This window comes from Galleria mellonella, unplaced genomic scaffold, assembly GCF_026898425.1.
Source record: "Galleria mellonella isolate WM207_F2 unplaced genomic scaffold, CSIRO_AGI_GalMel_v1 utg83, whole genome shotgun sequence".
NCBI lineage: Eukaryota > Metazoa > Arthropoda > Insecta > Lepidoptera > Pyralidae > Galleria > Galleria mellonella.
Window position 1 is genome coordinate 2,550,950 of NW_026442162.1, and position 18,864 is coordinate 2,569,813.

Below are 18,864 nucleotides of genomic sequence, written 5' to 3' on the forward strand. Positions count from 1 at the left end.
TCAAAGTTTTTAAATAGTTTTTGCCACCAAAATTTAATTTTTTTTTGTGATAAGTTAATAGGAATCTTGTGGTATTATTAATATTGTATTTAGCTATTAAACACTTTAAATAATAGGTCTCCAATATTGAAAAATGTTCAACTGTTATTGAAAATTGACAGATAATTCTCATATTGTTACAGTATAAATATTGTATGAACGCGTCTAATGTTATGACACATTTGTGATAAAATCGTAGTTGAAAAACATGTCTACGATAATTGAAGAATTTTAATATATACGAGTATATAAAAGTTCCATGTCACGATCTCTGTTCACGCGGTAATCTCTGAAATCGTTCAACCGATTTTAATAAAATTTTGTAAATATGTAGTTATTTCGAGATAGTATTCAGAGATAGTTTATATGTAGTTACGATAAAATAAATCCAATAGGTGGCGGTAGGGGTCAAAATATTTCAATTAAATAATTCTCCTGGTTAGCTTAGCTAATCCAAATTTTAAAGCCGATTTTGGTTTTAACAAAAGTAGTAAATATGGGACTAATTTATAGAGACTAACACGAGAGTAAAGTTTTCGTTTTAAAAGAGTTTTTAAATCATGTCGTAACTGGAAAAGGCGGTGCACAATATACTTGCATACAAAAAAAATATTAAATTGAGAATCTCCACTTTTGTTAAGTTGAGCATTGCATGTTAAATTGTCTCAAAAACTCAAATAACAGAGAAAAAATAAATGTAAATTCTTTCATAATACCAAATATTGTTTATTCCTGTTTGGTAAATAAAACTTGGTCCGGTAAAATACTTAGAGGCGCGTTGTATGTGTATTTGTTTTTTTGAGACATAGAAAAGCTTATCAGTGGAGCCCAGTTACCGGGAAATGGAGAGGCAAGTGTGATTTTAATGTACTAAGTTTATAGTTCCGTACAATTATACAATTAAATAAAATAAAACTAATTTAGTTGGACGAAGATGCATATTTGTTGCTTTTTATAATGAATGACGATGGAACGATTCTAAGATGAGACATTTCTTTACACCTATCTCTAAAATCTCTAATAACATTTCTGTAACCACTGCGACATCATTACATTAAAGATTAATATGTATAAAATTTGTAATACATTTAAGTCAAAATTTATTATAAACTTTATGTGGGTCCATAAAACAGTAATTTTTTGGAATTAATAAATTAAAATATTGGATTAAGAGATAGGTTTTTTACACCAAAATCTTTTGATTTTTTAAAATTTTATTATCAACTAGCGGCCCGTCCCGGCGTCGCACGGGTGGACATTTTTACAATTTAAAAAGTGGCCATTAAGGATGCACACGCGACGGAAGCTTAAAAATGGAGTAACTTCTCCCGTTTTCCACACATTTCCCTTCACTGCTCTACTCCTATTGATTGTAGCATGATGAAAAGTATACTATAACCTGCCCAGGAGTATGAAGAATAATTGTACCAAGTTTCGTTAAAATCCGTCAAATAGTTTTTGTTATATACATACATACAGACAGATAAAAATTTTACTGATTGCATTTTTGCCATCAGTATCGATCACTAATCACCCTCTGATAGTTATTTTGGAAATATATTTCATGTACAGAATTGTCCTCTCTACAGATTTATTATAAGTATAGATTAAATATCCTGAGGGGGAGAAATTTTAAAAATTCCAGTTATTTACATACTGTGTTACCTTCCGATGGTCACGGGTTCAATCTCTGCACTATATATGTACATATTTGTATTCATAAATCTGTTTAATTTGTATTATTAGTTTGATTTTTAATGTTTTATACATATGTATGTGTATGTACAAGAAGAAAATTTTGTACACATAATATATGTTCTACTTATGTTGGCACCAGATGGCTGTATGTCATAGTAGCTACTTTTTTAATGAATAAAAATGCAATGATAACCCCCCGAATCACCCTTTGTTCATGCTACTGGTTTACGCAGGTAGGGTACGAGTAATGGATAACAGATGAAGATGAATCCAAGTTAGTTGTCGCATCGTGATAAATTCGCCAGAAATTTAACCACAATGGTCTTCAGAACCTAATAGAATATATCGCTAGCTATATAGCGTTGCTAATGCCCACTATTAACATTCCTCTCCCTTCTCAGCTTAATTTATAATATACCCGTACATGATATAGCAATTTCAGTTATCGCTACCTATATCCCGCTACTTTGTTCGCCTTAATCATTAAGTAGGTATATAAAGTAAGTGTGCTAAGGATATAATCTACCCGTGGGGTAAATTTTATTCAAATCCGTTTAGTAGTTTTTGCGTGAAAGAGTAACAAACACCCATCTATCCTTACAAAGTTTCGCATTTATAACATTAATTGGATTCTATACTTGATATTTCTCAACAACCCAGTTCTATTCGAAGTTGCACGTTATTTAAATTAAATTAAAACAATAAAATTATAGTTTTACAAGATATTGTCAACTGTTTCAGCTGTAGCCGTTATTATGCAAGATAAATGGAATATTACTGATTGGGTAACTAATGTTTAAAGTAATTTGAAATGTGAGTTTACTACTACTCCTATGAAGGTAGTAATCTCCGGTGTTAAAGATTTCTAGGATCTCTTTGTATAAAATATTTGTCTTTGAATTGGTTACCGGACGACGGCTTTTCGTGCCCTTTATAGCATGAAGTAAATTGTCTCGTATTTTTTTTTTTACTAAATTTATTATTTTATATCTCAAATACATATATGTTTTATTACCGCATCCTGATATTTACAACATAAGTTACAATTATTTTAAAATGAACTTGAAAACTTAGAGGTTTTGAGAGATTCGATCTTATAACCTCTGGACCGGATGTTATATATTAGATAACAAATGTTTAATATACTAATTAATGGACAAATATATATAGATATCGTAACTGCAATATATAGATATTGCTTTATGTTACCCATCCCAACTGTTTACTGTATGAGATCCGACACTCAAACGGGATTAAAACGTCGAGATTCTAAAATTAAAATTTTAATTTTTTGCTAGTCATGCTCGGAGCTTTGTTCGAGTTTAAATTATATCGATTAAATTTTTCGAGATATTACATTGAAACAAAAAGTTTATGATAGGACCTTTCTATCAAGCTGCATAAATACCATTCCGGTATTAGTATTTATCTATTAGCATTGAGGTGGATAGGCAAACGTTTTTTGAACATTTCGTATAGGTACATGAAATAAGTTGCGTTCAAAAATATGTTTGGCCTTTAATCCTATATGGTGAGTCAGATGAATATTAATCGAATCGAACGTTGTTTACTATGCCCATTACAGACAATACAGCATTATGATATATTATAGTTACTGAAGTTACCATAGCACGAGTGCTATGACATCTCTGCAATTAAGAAAAAAAAAAGTTTTGTAGTTAGTAGTAATGTTATTTAGAATTTGAAAATTTCGAATATTACAAAAGAGGCTGATATAGTTAATATTCTAATCTGTAAAGTTTATCATATTATAGCTATCTATCTATTAAGAGGTAGCGTATCATAAGAAAAAAATAAACGAATTTAAAAACAAAATTTCATTAAGGAACACCAAAAACAATAGAAAAAGTTAAACACTGTTTTCCGTCTTTGCATAACTGTTTAAGTTATCAAGTCCCTTTCCCACGCTCGTGGTATGCCGGAGTGTTATTAAAGGATGACTTGAATGATCAAATTGATGAATTATAATTCATTTAATGATTTTAATGAAACGTGTATTGCTGTGAATGTCGTATCATTATTCGCGTAATAGATGATGGTGGCGTTGGCATAGGTAATAATTTGAAATGAACAGTGTAATAATGGTTTGTATCTAATATACCCGTAGGAACAATTGGTTAAGCTTGCAGGAAAGTTAAAGTTCAAGTGCTAATCGTGTGAGAAGGGCGACCTCTGTTGTCAACTTTCTAGGTTGTTTTCGTTATAAGCGAATGTCTTTGTCATGATTTTGCGTATGATGAATTTTGTTCTTCGAGTTTTATGGAAAATATTAAAACTTTAATAAAGCAATGCTAGAAAAACGCTGTGTAGAACGACCCCCCAATAGATGGGGCGATGACCTCACAGGTAGTCAGTGGCTCGGGGCTGTTCTTTATGGTAATCTATGGGGGAGGCCTATGACTGGCAGTGAACAGTTAACGGCAGTTATGATGACGATGATGATGAATAGTAGAAGTATAAAATTTATTGATCCTTCGAGCCGGATATAAACTAGCAAATGTATTCTGATCTGGCTTTCCTATCTACCTTTTAGAAAAGAAATTCATAGTGCATCTAATGTCAAATGCTAAAAGTAGATGTAATTAAAAAGTATCATGTAAACACTTTTAATTTTTTTTAGTTCGATATGTAATAAAAACCAGTTTTACGTATATTCTTTTTTAGATAGACTTTACCTATTAGTCCTAGATTAAGTCATTGTATTGCAAAATACGCCTAAATAAATATAATTATTAAAAATCTAATTAACTGGTATAATTACAAATATCGAGAAAGTAAGAACAATGAATTGAATTCGAGCAAGCATCTACCGAAAAAAATAATACCGAAGTTTTTACCGATCTTACAATGTGGTTTTCGCTGAATTAACTGAGCACGCACCTAACACCGCCCCCATACAAGTCGTTAAACCCTGATCCAATTAAATCCCGACGTGAAACTTAATAATTGCTTTAAATTCCTACTGATGAGATAAAAACAATAATTCCATGGTTTAAGAGTTCGCAAGTAAAAAATAATAAATCTGACGTCGGAAGCGGCCCGATGAAAAGCTACTATACCCATTCAGCGAGGTTATTTCAATACAAATTACTGCTACTTGCATTGCTTCGTTCTGCATGCCGGCGATTCTGCAAATACTTTTCTCTTCTCTAACACTTTGATTAACAACGATGTACGAACACATGAGGTATGGGAAAATTAGCTTTATTCTATACAGTATAGGTTCTAAACTTGGGAAGCCACTCGTCGAATTTAGGACGTTGTGGTGCCAATGCGCCACAACCTGATTGAAATTCCTTGTACAAACAATGTGTATATGTATTTAATACGTATTTGTTCAATTTATAATCTACAACGAGAAAGCAACAGATACAGGGCTGATTTGTGGTATTGTGTTATCTTTAAAAATGTTAGTCACATAGCCAATTAGTTCGATAAGTGTTAAGAAGTGCATAAATCGAATGTAGTCTCATTAAGGAGAGGTGACATTGTTTATACGAATATTAAATTCAAAAAGTATATTAAATGTTAATTATTGGTGCTATATTACCGTATGGCCTCGGCATGGAATGAGTCAACCCTTTCTTTCCTGTGGGTGTAGTAAGAGGTGGCTAAGGGAACATAATGGTAGAGAGATGGGCAGCAGGGTCCCTTTTGAAACGTCATCAAAGCCTAACTGCAGTGGCTAAACTTCTAACTACTGGTAAAGCCCTCCAAGGGGGAGGCCTCTCTTCAGCAGTTAACATTTGATGGCTGATATGATTATGATGATCTGTACTAAATAAAAAAAAACCTATTTAGTTTTTTAATTTCTCCTATACCTTTTACATGACCTCTTGTAGGAGTATAATTTGTATTTATTTATTTATATCCTTATGCACTATAATTGATCGTTTATTGTACTTTAAAGTGTTTTTCTTTTTAATATTACTCCTTAACTGTGGTACAATAAATAGTAAGTAAATTATATATTTTTTTAATAGTGTTCCAATTCATATAAATATAGGAATTTAGTCCTTGATGTGTAAATAAAATACTTAGCATAGATTGCACCTACTAATAAACTAAGGAATGAATTAATGAAAAAAAAACAATAGAATATCGAAGTATCAAATAAGCTATTATTAGAATGAAAATGTTATTATTAAAATAATATAAATTAAATTGAAACAGAAAATAGCGCTCAAGTCAGAAATTTACATGTAAGCGAGGCATACCCCTTAAGAGTCATAGATATGTTGCGATTTCTACGGATACAGCTTCCATTTAGCGTTTCACTACAAATCAGCTGGATTTATTGTGCTATTTTTTCTTTAAGTTTTATATTTTAATTTATTTGACCTTTGTAGAGTCTATCGAATAACAAGAATTAAAGAGAACGTATTCTGTAAGTTAATTCTAGGCAGTATAGATACTGTCTTTCGCTTTTACTTTTTGTATATACTGTATAGTGTCTGTCTATAGTTAATAATATACAATTAGTACACATATTATATATGTCTATATCAATAAAAATCAATCGTTGAAATACATACTATATTTAAGTGCTCCACTTTAGAATGGCAGCATCTATTTGGCTGATTTTTTTTTTTGTTGTGTTTGTAATTATTGAGAGTATGGTTTGTATGGAAGGATGTGTCTAAAAAATAATATTTAAAAGTGAAAAATTGGAGTTTAAAATATTTCCAACTTGCAATTTTTTCTTTATTAGTATACCCGTGTGAAACTGGGGCGAGCAACTAGTTGTATATGTTTATGATATTGTATATTTATCAAATATTAGTCAAATATGTTTAAATAAATAAACGATTTTAAATAAATATACCACTCAGATAAATATTTTTTTTCCTAATTTAACGCATATGATTTGTTCTCTATCCGAATTAATGTAGACAAAGCTATGGATTAAAGTTAGTAATTAGTAAAAATATATTTACGAATTTAATCTAGCGTAATAGTAAGAACATAAAACATATTTATGGGTATCAAAATAAAACAGATGATACTCTCTTTAATAAAATGGTTTTTTTTTTCTTTTATTTATGTCGGAATAACTTAATGAAATATTTACAAAATCGGGATAATATTGACCTTTTACCAAGAGTGTGATTCATTATGTTCTATTTATTATATTCTATCTCATTAATGTAATATTTTTGTATAGTATTTATCAATATATAAAATACTAACTTAATTATAATTTACAAATTATCTCTCATAATTAAACGGAGCAAATTTAGTAACAGTTTGTAATTAATTAAATAAATAAAGTAATATATTTTATGAGCAAAATTAACATTAATTTTGATTATATAGGTACACATTGATTTATACAAATAACAAAAGTGTTACAAAGCAAACTATGAATTTGTAATTTCATTATATTTCGTAGTTATGTATCAGTTTGTATTTGCTTTTATAAAGATAATAATTTCAGACTTCACTTAATAAATTTATAACATAAAATTAACATTGCATAAATAAGTCAATATTTCAATCATGTTTTTCAATTTTAATACCGCAATTACTAAGCCCGCTAATAAAATTCAGTGTAATTGAAGCAAGCCTGTCTTTAATGGGTAAGTAAAGGAATTTAAACTACAAGACGTGTAGCAAGATATTATGATAACATTTCATTAGTAGTTATTATTCTCGAATATCTCGTTTTCAGGATAATTTGATTAATTTGGATAGCCTGATTAATTCACTGGTTAGGGAAAAAGTTACTGTTCTTCTCTATCGTAAATACTATGGTATATGTATGTAAATTTTCATGACAATCGCTTAATCCGTTAATGGGCCAAAAAGTAATAAAGAAACAAACTCATTTTTATTATAGATTTATATATTTACTTGCTCATTCTTGCTTCTCTGTTTTTTTACAAATTTTCCCTTTTATATTAGTTTTATCTAACTTTCTAGCTTTTTTCAAAACAGTCAATTTTCGAATTAGGATGTAATTTTCCAAAAATGTAAATGTGTATTATTAATTTTATACTAAAAACTCTTATAGATACAGTTTTAATCTGTAACTTAAAAAATACAAATCAACTAACTCACTACAAATTTGTAACACTTAAGGGACGATATTCTAAGACCCCTGAAAGATTCGTCTTTTTGATTTATACCCAGTCATTGGATACGAATATTTAAAATTTCAACTGCAAAATTAGTCTCCCCATACAAACTTTCAACCATCTTTGTTTAAGGTAAAACACTGCAGTGGAAGCGTTTTATAAGGGAAAGATTCTGTCTGTCGAGGAGGACTGGCATCGGCTTCGTGAGTTTTTCTGCTGTAGGTGATCGGCAGTTCTTCCTCAACTTCTATATGCAGGCACACACAAATTCTTACAGGTTCTTAGGGGCACATACAGTTTAAAACACACAAATTACATTTGTTTTACAGGAGCAAGCGTCCGCGCACACGCCTCCATTCAGTCAGTACTTTTTTATTCGTTAAACTAAGGTGGGAGAAAAATAATATAGACGGACTCCAATATTGTAAACAATCTGTGTTTTATTACAAAGGGATTAGGCTTTATTTTTCTAAATCAATTAATCTTTTAAACGCTTTTGCGAATGATTAAAAAATCTTATTATTCCTCTCTTGCAATAAGAATCTATTGTGTTCGTTTTTTATAATTATAATATATTCAGATGAATTATGTTATATTTATTTATACTTAAATTTTATTTATTTATTTCAGAAATTCTTTATGATTTTTGTTAGTAAGTGTACTTAAAAACTACGTTAATACTTAATTATTAATAATTATTGATAATGATGTCCTCTTGGCAAGCATTTTCACAAGAGGACTATTCTATTTATTTACAAACATGTTTAGGATACTTGTGCCACTCCCGCGTATTGTATGTAAGAACAAAGCTGTTTTTTGTTTAATAATAATAAGTTCACTAATAGACACTGTATGATATATTAAAGAGACAATACTCGTATTACAATATTTACACGAACATAGTGCGATGCCTGATAGGTATAAGTTTTATATTAGAATTTACTTTAGATAATTATCAAAAGTCTAAAAACATCAAAATAACTCCTATGTATTTCGAAAATACATAGCTCTACTTTTTACAATGCAATTCTATTGCATTAATAGAATTGCATTGTAAAAAGTAGAGCAGTGACAAGAATAGAAAGAAATATAGATATATCCATTACAAACACAAAGAAAGAAGTTTCAATATTGAATATACCACATGAGGTACTCATTTTGAAGAAAGTTTCCGGATGAAACCAATGATTTCTTTACTAATATAATAAAATGAAAAAATGAAATTATTTATTTCGTTTATTGATTTGTTGCCTGTTAGCGAATTGACACGAAATTGAGGACAGATGTAGTAATTGGAACACAGAAGGGCATAAGCATATTTTATACCTATCAATGGACACATATCAATCACGTAACGTGGCGGCTAAAAACTATTACATAAATAAATAAACAGGCCATTTCCATGCAGTGCAACATCCAGGCTGCATATCAATCACGCTACAAACGGGCCGACGATTATGCAGCCGCGTGCAGTGGCATATCGACTATTAGCATGCCCAGTAAATCTACTAGCTATTGGGTGGGCCGACAAATCATTGTCACCTTTTAAATTTGCATTCATTACCATGCATTACGACGCTCATTACCTACTTGCATTACGTAGACATCTGACATTTAGGCGTAAAGATACGACCATTTTGATCAACCGCAACTTATAATTATTGCAAATATGAATTGTTTCCGATTTCTATAATGAATCACCTAAACGGACCTTCATATAAAATTTCTTTTAAATACGCTGAAGATTCGTAACAAGACGTGAATTCGTAACGCTTAATTTTGTGTTACCATACCTAAATAAAAAGAACACTTAAATAAATTGAAAGTAGATATCCATTTATTTCTAGTGAGATAGCTAATACAGAGTAATGATACCAATAGAGAAATAGTAATTATTCATTGCTGTGAAATTATTCCTTCATTACCGTATCATTATTCTCCCGAGATGTCTACTTAAGCCTGTTTTGCACGATTGGTGTCGCTTCATTGCGTATTCTCTGTGCACCCTATTCGTTTGATGCTTGTTGGCTCACCTTATTGTCTTGGGTAAACACGCGCATTGTATTTTTTTATTATAATAAACACTTTACAGGTTTGGATACTAGCTATTTTGATCTTGTATTTCATTGGCTATTATATTAATTAAATCTAGAGTTATTATTTGAATATTTGCATCAGTTACATTATATTAATAAGTATGTTAAGTCTTTGGAGAGGCATTGGTTTAAATACAGTTTTATCTATATTATATTATTATATAGATATCACCTTGAAACATATATTTGTAGTTGCCACCTACTACTGCTCTAAGTTACATTAAATTATATGTAATTATATATAATAAAATGTAAAGAAAACATCTTAAAGTCTATATTGAATTTTCTATTATTAATGTAACGAAGTTAGTCAAACTCACCTGACCATATTGAATAAAGCAAACAATATGAAAACTATAGTCGTCGATATTTTTTTCTGCATTCTGTACTTTTTCCACGCTGATGTATGCATCTTTCTCATGTTGGCAACACTAGTACCTTTTTTCGCGAGCACATCGTATTAGGTTGGCACTTGAGTTGTAACCGCGAAAACTAATCAAATTTATATTTGTCCGCTCACTTCATTCTAATCGGTATTTGTTTTAATTCTAATCTCGATACAAATTCGATCGATATCACTGGACAAAAGCTCGTTACAATCTATAAAATATCACACGCATCTCACATTGTTGTTTTTCTAAATGGAATCGTCTCGCACATGGTTCGTACCACTTTTTTCGCATTTTTCTCGAATAACAACTTGTTTGTTTACGTTTATGTGTCCGTCGGCGTCGTGCCGTCGGTTTGTCTACCTTGGGACGCGTACGTTGCGCGCGGTGCGTTCATGAGCCGCGTAGGTTGAGGCGTATTCCTCGCGCCGCCCAGACGCCGACAAAAAAAGCTGGGGGCGTGCGATCGTGATTCAGTGTGGCCACACCTACTTCTCATTACCGTGCGTTTTACGCGATCATTACCAATATTTCGGCACAGCACTAGTGGGCAATAGCCGTGTGCTCAGAAAGAGGTCTCGTTTGACAGTGGCCTCGTGGACGCAAACCCTGCCTATATAAAACGCCGCCCCACGCATGTTCCCGCCGATGGAAATGTTATCCCGTTGTCATTGGTTTGTTTACGAGTTAGATGACGGTTGGTAGTATCAATTGTGCATGAAATTATTTCACGATGGTCGCAGACATAACTGTCATCACTGACGGAATGGTTACATTAACTGTTTATTTGTATTGAAAACTACATTGAAAGCTACAGTTGCGCTGTTAAGATATACAACATTATATTAGGTATTTTGTTTTTTATATTGATATCGTTAACATAAATATACAAACAAATTAATTTTGAAACTAAAAATAATTCTTGCCGTTTATATCTTTAAGAATTTTAAAGAATTTATCTCAGTTTCACCACGACTTACTTTAAAATCCTAATACTTATAGTTCCGTGTAGGTATTTATATTAAAAAAAATATATTAATATCACTAAATAATAATGTTAAGAAAGCTTAAAATAACAATGATAAATTGCTCGATAATCGAGAGGGAGTAGGTACTAACCGCTTGTCCATACAATACACTAGCCCCTAACTTAAGGGGTGATAACAACCCTTCATTAGGGGTGATTTGGTCGCGTGTCTCACTACAATTATAACTCTAAACGACTTCAAATCTATTGTGATTCTTAAAACTATATAGATAAGATTAATTTTCACTTATTTCGTTGTTTAAAATAAATCCAATAATGTCATATCACAGAGATGTCCCTCGCTGTATTTTTTAACGCTGCATTTTTATAGAACCATTTTCTAAATTTTTTTTTTTTACTACAAACCAAGGGCAGTATTTTAACTAAGTACCTATTGGTGAAATTGAGCTCTCAATTTCTAGTTGACAGGGGGTTGTTTTGTTAAAAAGGGTTAAGTTGCATAACATAATTACAATGGAAATCTGGATGTTTGACATCTATTTTATACCAGCGCCCTTCACTTATAACTTAATTTTAAGAAAAAAAAATAAGCAATCCTTACTTAATATTATAATTATGAAAGTGAGTTTGTTTGTTTGTTTGTTACTTTATAGGGCCTATATCTCTTATGAAATTTGATATACACGTAATTTATGACTAGTTTTTATCCCGGTCATTAAACATATCCCGGTCACACAGATGAAGTCGCGGGTAAAAGCTAGTAAAAATAAATTGTGAAATCTTGTAGTTACATTAATATAATAATTATTTGTTATATAATAATTATTATTATTATTAATTTAATAATTATTATTACGAGAAATACTAGCTTTCAAACATAAAAACACTTAAATTAGTTGATTGGTTTTTATAGTTACATATGTAAGAGTTATTATAATATATGTCATTTTATTTTTCTATTATAATGTACATATTTCATTTTACCATCATCATATCAGCCGTCGACTGTCACTGTTCTATATAGGTCTCCCTCATAAGAAAGATTTTACTAGTAGATTTAGTGACGTTTTAAGAGTGACGCTACTGTCCATTCCTCGACCATTACCTTTCGTTATTCCTCTTACGAGACCAACGGGCCTCTGTACCCAGTAAATTCACACCATATCCTACCCTTCAAACTGAAACACAGCCATGCAAACACAACTGCTTCACGGTTGAGACACGAATGGGACAGAGGTACCCAAGCAATCGACTTTTGTACAAAGTCTCGATCTGGTCTGATCTTCAATAACAAATACACACATAAGATATTCATGTATACATATGCTTGTAGCTGTGCAAGTATGTATTAAATATCAACCACCTGATACATAGTCGGTTATGCGCGGTCAGGACGTATGCAAATGTAGAGATCGCTTTGATCTCGCTGACACTCGACCCAGACACTTGAGACCGCTTTCGTGTTACCCTGGCTTCAGTTAGTATATACCATTATACTATCATATTTTGACTATTGATTTTGTAGGCACTTTGAATTAATTATTGTTTAAAGCTCACTTACCTATTAATATTAAAAAGGCGAAAATTTATAAAGATATTTTTTTTAATGGGTGAAAATGGTATTGTAACCCCGCCTGCGCTAACGGGATACGCTGGCGGAGCACCAGTGAAGGGTGATAGATGAGAATGAAAACAGGCCAGTGTAACCATGATAGTTTCCAAGGAGAACCGCGAGGAGGTCGACCTGATTGGGTATATTGCTAGCAATGGGTTTCTCAATCTCCATTACTAACAATCCCTTTCCCCCCTTATAAAGATATTTGATGCGTGATTGTATAATAATCATTTTATTTTTTGTATACTTAAAAACAGCTGAATGGATTTTAATAGAATTTTGTGGATGGGCAGATTATATCCTAGTTAATATACTGATTCACATGGGCAAAGCTACAGGAAACAACTAGTAAGATAATATGTGTGGAGTTCAAAATTAAATGACCGTAAGATTCAAAGAACGTTATAACCTAGTAGTAACATAAAGTACTTCTTTATGTTACTACTTCGACATACACACTCTAAAAGTGATATATTTATCTGAAAACAAATATTTGTATGTCAATTTTAATCTGCAATTAACTTTTCGATAATGAGGAATACCTTTAACAAACCAAAGTAATTCGTGACTTCGCTTCTGTCACGTTAAATTCTAATATTCTCGCTATTGAAGCGTTTCATTTACAGTAATATATTTTTTTTGATGGGTGAAAATGGTATGGTAGCCCCGCCTGCGCTAATGGGATACGCTGGCGGAGCACCAGTGAAGGATGATAGGTGAGGATGAAACAGGTCAGTTAGCCCATCGTGACGAATTCAACAAGAATTGTTCACGATGGTTTCCAGGGGAAACCACGTGGAGGTCGACCTGGTAGGGCATATTGCTAGCAATGGGGCTGTCAAACTCCATTGCTAACAATCCGTTTTCCCCCTTACAGTAATAGTTGACAAGTTCTTCTGAGTTCTTATTATTATTATTATATTATGTTAATTCACATTCAAGTATCCATTGAATATAAATGGACCACCAATGTTTTATTGCATTATCAATGCTGACTGACAGGTGGCGATTCATATTGTATACTGTATTCAAAATATGAGAGCTCCAATATAATTAATTTTCAAAGCAAAGTGTCCTCCATTCAGTCTTCATAAAAGGCACGGGTGTTTTACAACCTCTTCAAACCATTACATTATGTTATGTCACAATCTAAGATGAAACCATAGACATGAGTTTATATAGATGTCACAATTGAATATACTTTGAAGGTTTATTTTTGGTTTTAAGTAACATCGAAAGATTAATACTTAATTTTTGTATACACATGAAAATGAATAGTATGTAGTTACTACACTAATTTTATCCGTTTTCATTCATCATTTTAAGCGAACCCATTGTCTTGCATCCCTGGGGAATTTTGAACAATCATTTCATATTGTATGCACATTTCCTAAAAAGAAGGTTTTATTGCCCATTTCAATGATTTCAAATTTCTGATATTTGCAGTCGGTCAGGATAAGACGTATTATAGATTAAATAAATAAGTACTCGTAAATAAAAATAATATGTATTTCTGTTGTTGCACACGTCCGTAGGCTATAGTGGCTGTTTACCATTAGACAAGCTGTACGAGCATACTTATATACCACCTTCGTGGTATAAAAAAATATAAATATGCACCTGCGTCATCTATATCTATTTACATCTATGAATAAAACTGTAAAAAAGTTATCAACCAACGTAACGTCGGTAATAGATGGTGCGGTTGACAAAACAGTCATTCACATAAATATAACATAGTCGTAAAACGTCGGTGGTCACGGTGAACTAACGGTCAATATTAAGTTTGTTGTAGTCATTAATTAATGATAATGATAATTGTCGTGGAGATGTAAGATATTCATAAAGTCTTAGATTTAATGATGTTCCGATTTTTTTTTAATACTCATAATATTTTTATACACAAATCTTGTTGCAGTAGATGGGTACTTTGTACTTCATAAAATGTTATTTAAAAAATATGTTCCAGAAACTTCGGGCGCTGGATTTTTCACCTACCTTGTATCTCTACTTTTAGTTTATTACCTATTAGGGAGACCAACGATCTGACAGTTTACCTGATCACTATTTGTATAGCTGTGTTTCGATTTAATGAGTAAGGATTTTATGGGATTTATCGAGGTATGGTAATAAAATTACAAAATACGGAGACATAACATCAAAGTCCTGGGGGAGTAGAAACTGTTAGTAATGGGTACTAGCGGCCCCATTGGTAGCATTGATAGTATATTCTTTATATATTTATCACGATGAGCTAATGGACCTGCTTTCATCCTCACTTATCATACGTTACAGGTGCCCTGCCAGTTTATATTGTTAGTGCAGGCTGAGTTAACATACCATGTATCTATCAATTTACTAAAAAACTTCATAGTCCTTGGAGGAAATAGATTGTTAGTAATGGTCTATTATTAATGCAAATATCAGAAATTATTAATCTCATTGCTAGTAATATACCCAATCTGGTTGACCTCCATGCAGTTTCTCCTGGACACCATTGTGGTTAATTCTTGTCGAATTCATTATGATAAGCCAACTGACCTGTATTACTATCATCTATTACTAGTGCCCTATCTGCGTATTCCGATAGCGCAAGCGGGGTTACTGGTTCGTTTTCACCCATAAAAAAAGCACCATAGATCTCAATAATCGTTACTTATATATTTCGTGATGTCCATGATACTGTATACGTTTACAGGCGACAATTATTACTTGTCATCAGGTAGACTGTCAGCTTATTTGCTATTCCTGATTGCATATAAATGTTTGGGTTAAATTACTTTTATATTACTTATTCCAGTATTTATAAAAATAATAAATAAAGTAAACTTTAATGAGAATTGAAATAACAGGCGGACTTAACGCTATTTTTTAAATTAAAATTCGAATATCGCGGCAATTCTTGTCAGCTCTACAATAGATCATTGTCTATGCCTTTTTAGTAAGGAGGTCGCGACTGATTTATTCATGGATACCATAAAGAATTTGTCGATAACTAAACTGTAATTTCCGTAGCTATGTATTTAATAATATACGAGGTGCTGCCCGTAAGTGTCGGCTTATGACTAGCTTATGAACAGTTGTTGCCTGTCATTAGTGGGTAAACACTTGTGTTTAAATAAATATCCGAGATTATAGCGGATAGTTTACCACATTTAATTGTGGTGTTGCCAGGTTCCAAGAAGAAATAGCCTGTCGTATTTAACTGATCGATATATGAGTATTAAACTGTGTGAATGCTAGTTATGTTAACTTTATCGTTTCCAGTTACATAAATTAAGATTACATAGATTAAAGGGCGGGTTAAATTAACTTGTTAATTAAATCGTATTATATTAAAGATTTTTAACTAAATGCAAACGAAATGTTTTTATTTTTACTAATTTTTTTACCTGATTTCGAATTTTATTTATTTTGGCGCATTATTATATAGACAACTAAATTGTATTATTTTAATAATTATATTAAAATATACTTATTTGTTATTAGAAATTAATTGAAGAACGTAAGATTATTTATTTTAAAAATGTAAACAATTAATTTACTAATATTAATGTATAATAAATAAATATAAGTTAATAACATTCCTATAACTGTAGTAAAATTTTTAATCTGGCAACATTATCGACCACACTGGCAGTTTGTACGCGATTCTGTGCTACACACAAACTTCGCTTGCTACTGTCACGCTTCATTTTCTGTTATTAACAATTACCTCGAGAACGTATCGCAACTCTGCGATATTAGCTGGGAAACATTTTGTGGTGTGTAAGGGTTGCCAGCGATATTACGAAATTACCAACAATATAAGAGAAAATTATTATTACGTTTTCATTTATACGAGTATTATATATAAATTGATGTTACTAAACACTATAATAAAAGCATGGTTCAATAAATAACTGGTAGTGAGTTGGATTATATGTATTCTGGATTTAGTACTGTGGACTCGAAGAATGATTTTTGTAGATGTAATGACCCTAATTACCTGTAATGGAACTAGTGAGCTCCTAAGTAGATTTTTTTTTACCATAGTATATTAAAAATATTTGTACTTCCTTCGCTGTTTTTCTTTTAAGAGGAGGCGAAAAGAAAAAGTGAAATATATATAAAATAATTTATTTTGTCTATTAAACTTCAAATTAGGTCCTTTCAAGTTCTCAGTAATGGTTAGTAAAAAATATATTAATGACTAAAAACCTTATAGTAAATTCAGCTTTGATATGGTATGCATGGTATCTCTTTCGTTATGCCCATTGTTTTCTCATTGTGATTATTTCTTGTAATTGTTTATATTTATAATAAGTTTACTATTGTAATCTTTTGGAGGAAACAATAAAGAGTATCTATCTATCTTTATTTTCTCAGTAATTCTTACTGGCTGAAATCCCCGGCCATAATAAATTCAGGATGATATATTTATGTTCCAAATTTCATTAAAATTTTATTTAGTCGTTTAATATGTGTCCAAACTACCTCATAATTTTTTTTAAAGTTAATAACGAACTTGTCTATTATAATTTAAAAATACACGGCTAACATATTCTTATAATAAAGTCATAACTTTTGTATGGCGTACTGTATATCTTCTTTTATCTACTTTTATAACTGATATCTCCATTTCTCACTCAGGTGGTATACATGTGTACAAACATCCCCATTAGTGTTTCCAATATTGAAACATAAAAAATATATGGCTAACATTCTCTCATAATAAAGTCATAGCTTTTCTATGGTGTAGTATACCATAAAGTTACACGGTCTCATCAACACACAGTTCCCATAAGTGCGCTAATTGTACTAAAGTTTGTAAAGACTCCATAGGTACGAGCACAATTAGAAAACTTTAGGGGACTATATAAAAGGGTTATAAATCAGTCGAGCGCCGAACACTATTTTTAAGGCGGTTTAGTAATGAGCGACAAATCGCAATTGCGACTTTGCTTTAGTACGACTAATGTGTTAAAAAGTATTTTATCGATTTATTATATCAGAATAATATCAATTTATTTTTTTAATAGAATAAAATAAATTTTGTGCATTTTGTTCTTCATTTACGTATTAATATGAAACATATAATGTTTATTTTAATTGAAAGCGTTTATTCTAGTATTCATTTTAAAAATATTTTTTTAAATTATATAGATAATGGCTGATAATATTTTAAATTATAAAACTCATAACGTAGCTGTACTGTTTAATTCAAATGTGTTTGCATATTTTACATTAGGTCCTTTGTAAATATGCGCAATACTGCTTATGAACTCAAGGGTTGCCTTGATAGAATACCTTTCAATAATAAATAAAGTCTATGGCATTATAAAACTGAATTTATTTTCGTCAATTCAAAGAATAATATATGTAATAAATGAGAAAGATGAAAATGAACTATGTAATATCTTTAGCGCAAATAAAGCATGCCTGTGTTGTATATCTCAATTAAGTTAAAATGTATACAATCCTAAAATAATGTCAATAATACTCTTAAGATTTTTTTTATTTAATTAATTAATTATATTTCCAAGATTTTTTTATAAGAGGAAGACTTTCAAGTTTCTACATTAAAATTGGAAGCAATAAGAATCAAAGACGCTCGCGCCAAACTCGCCTAATTCGAAAGCACGTGCAATCGTGCCGTGTGCGGGCTGGCTTAGACTATGATGCGCATACGCGCGCCTGAGGCGGTATCTCGTTAGCATGTGTATGCGACATTTCACATGGGCTAATTGCGAGCATTTAGCCATCTTGATAAACTGCTCTCGCTGCGCTATACGCATCCCAGAGATGTAGAGTAAGCAACCGGCGGATGGAGACACCCACACGAATTAACGAAATACAAGATGTCGTCTTGTTAAGTGGAATAGATTGGTTTGTAGGTTGATTGGAAGATATTCAATCAAACGTCATTTTATGAATAATTGTGGATTTTCTTTAATATCTT

The 18,864-nt window shown here is 31.3% G+C and overlaps 1 protein-coding gene across 1 annotated transcript in view; it reads right to left on the reverse strand.

Moving 5' to 3' along the window:
* The window catches only part of LOC113517049 (protein Wnt-10a), a 42,895-nt gene extending 32,006 nt beyond the window's left edge, over positions 1 to 10,889 (reverse strand). The window contains exon 1 of the mRNA XM_026901569.3: positions 10,252 to 10,889. Coding sequence (XP_026757370.3) covers positions 10,252 to 10,352 — 101 coding nt within the window. The 5' untranslated portion in view covers positions 10,353 to 10,889. The remainder of the gene's footprint in view (positions 1 to 10,251) is intronic.
* Between the last annotated feature and the right edge of the window lie 7,975 nt (positions 10,890 to 18,864).